Raw genomic sequence first — 1,345 nt, 5'->3', positions numbered from 1 at the left:
CTACAAAACTAACTTCCTGTTTTTATTGGGTTCACCATAAACCTGTAATAGAAGCCCCTCACACTGTCAACTTTGAGCTTAATTATCTCAGTTCCTAAGCAAGATATCAAAAATCTGTCAACTGATAAAATGCGTGCGATATTATGATGAACAATTTCCGTTGACAACTTTTTGATATCTTTGAAAAAAATCGAGAAAAATTGGCTTAAAATTAAAGGTGGGGGACATGAAAAAAAAAATGTTCTCGAAATTCCGTTCAAAGATGCCCCTCGAGGAGTTGAACTTGTGAGGGCGATGATTGAGGGTGCGGCGCCGCTACCGACTGAGCCACGCGGGCAAAGAGAGAGCGCACGCCCGATTGCATACATAAAGGCGAGGACGACAGCTGTACGCAGCGTGACATTAAGCGTTGTACACCGTGACGGTAGAATGCATACTCTAGCTACAAAAAAACTACGAAAAATCTCCTGTCCCCCCACCTTTAAAAGTTAGAAGGCCCTTCTATCACAAATTTTGTATAAAAACGCATCAGACAAAATCCAATACTTTTGTGATTGACAAAAGTTGAGTATTGTTTTCCAAAAATCACTGTTTCAAATACTCGTTTTCAAACTCTCTGTATTTTTTCAACATTATTGACTTCTTTTCAGTACACTTACGTAACATGTCCCTTTGGACATCTCTTATCACATAGCTCTCCGTGCCATCCATCACGACAATTGCACTTTCCATTCTCGAGTTTTCCCTCATTCAAGCACGATTTGACGACATCGCAGTTCTCTCCAGAATAATGATTACCACAGATGCAGTGATCTCCGTTGTTACGGTATCTGTGCTGTTGAGTTGGAATTGTCTTTCGCCAGCAGGCCAAACGTTCACAGAATCTTCCGTCCCATGGTGGTGGACAGATACACTCGATTTCCTTCTTTCCAACAGCGATAGTTCCGTTGTGATGGCACATGTGTGGGGTGCATCTGAAATCATATAAATTGAAGTTTTTTTATTCGAAAAATTGAAATTTGGGATAATCAAACTTGGTATCTAACAGTGCTTTAAGTTTCCCAATTGAACGTCAATCCTTTGAGCTCAACTATCTCGGTTCCTAAAAGAGATATCGAAACTCTGTCTATTGATAAAATATTGGTGATATTAAGACAAACATTTTATCAGTTAACAGATTTTCAATACCTCTAATAAAGTCCGATATAATTGAGCTCAAAGTGAAAGAANAGGGTTTCGTTCTCCTAGAGGTCTACAGTAAATTTCAAAATTATTTCGGATGAATTTTATGTTGAAAAGAAAGCAAGCACAATAGAATTTTAGGAATAAAATATTATATTTTGAG

The 1,345-nt window shown here is 38.2% G+C and overlaps 1 protein-coding gene across 1 annotated transcript in view; it reads right to left on the bottom strand.

The window, feature by feature from the left end:
- The window catches only part of CBG19981, a gene marked incomplete at both ends in the record, with an annotated part of 15,650 nt that overhangs the window by 5,696 nt on the left and 8,609 nt on the right, over nucleotides 1–1,345 (bottom strand). Inside the window, one exon of the mRNA XM_002633869.1 lies at nucleotides 660–974. Within this exon, the coding sequence (XP_002633915.1) occupies nucleotides 660–974 (315 nt within the window). The remainder of the gene's footprint in view (nucleotides 1–659; nucleotides 975–1,345) is intronic.

This window comes from Caenorhabditis briggsae (genome assembly GCF_000004555.2).
Source record: "Caenorhabditis briggsae complete genome, chrIV, whole genome shotgun sequence".
Classification (NCBI taxonomy): domain Eukaryota; kingdom Metazoa; phylum Nematoda; class Chromadorea; order Rhabditida; family Rhabditidae; genus Caenorhabditis; species Caenorhabditis briggsae.
Note: the sequence above shows the minus strand (reverse complement) of the source record. Positions and strands in the feature narration are given on the sequence as shown.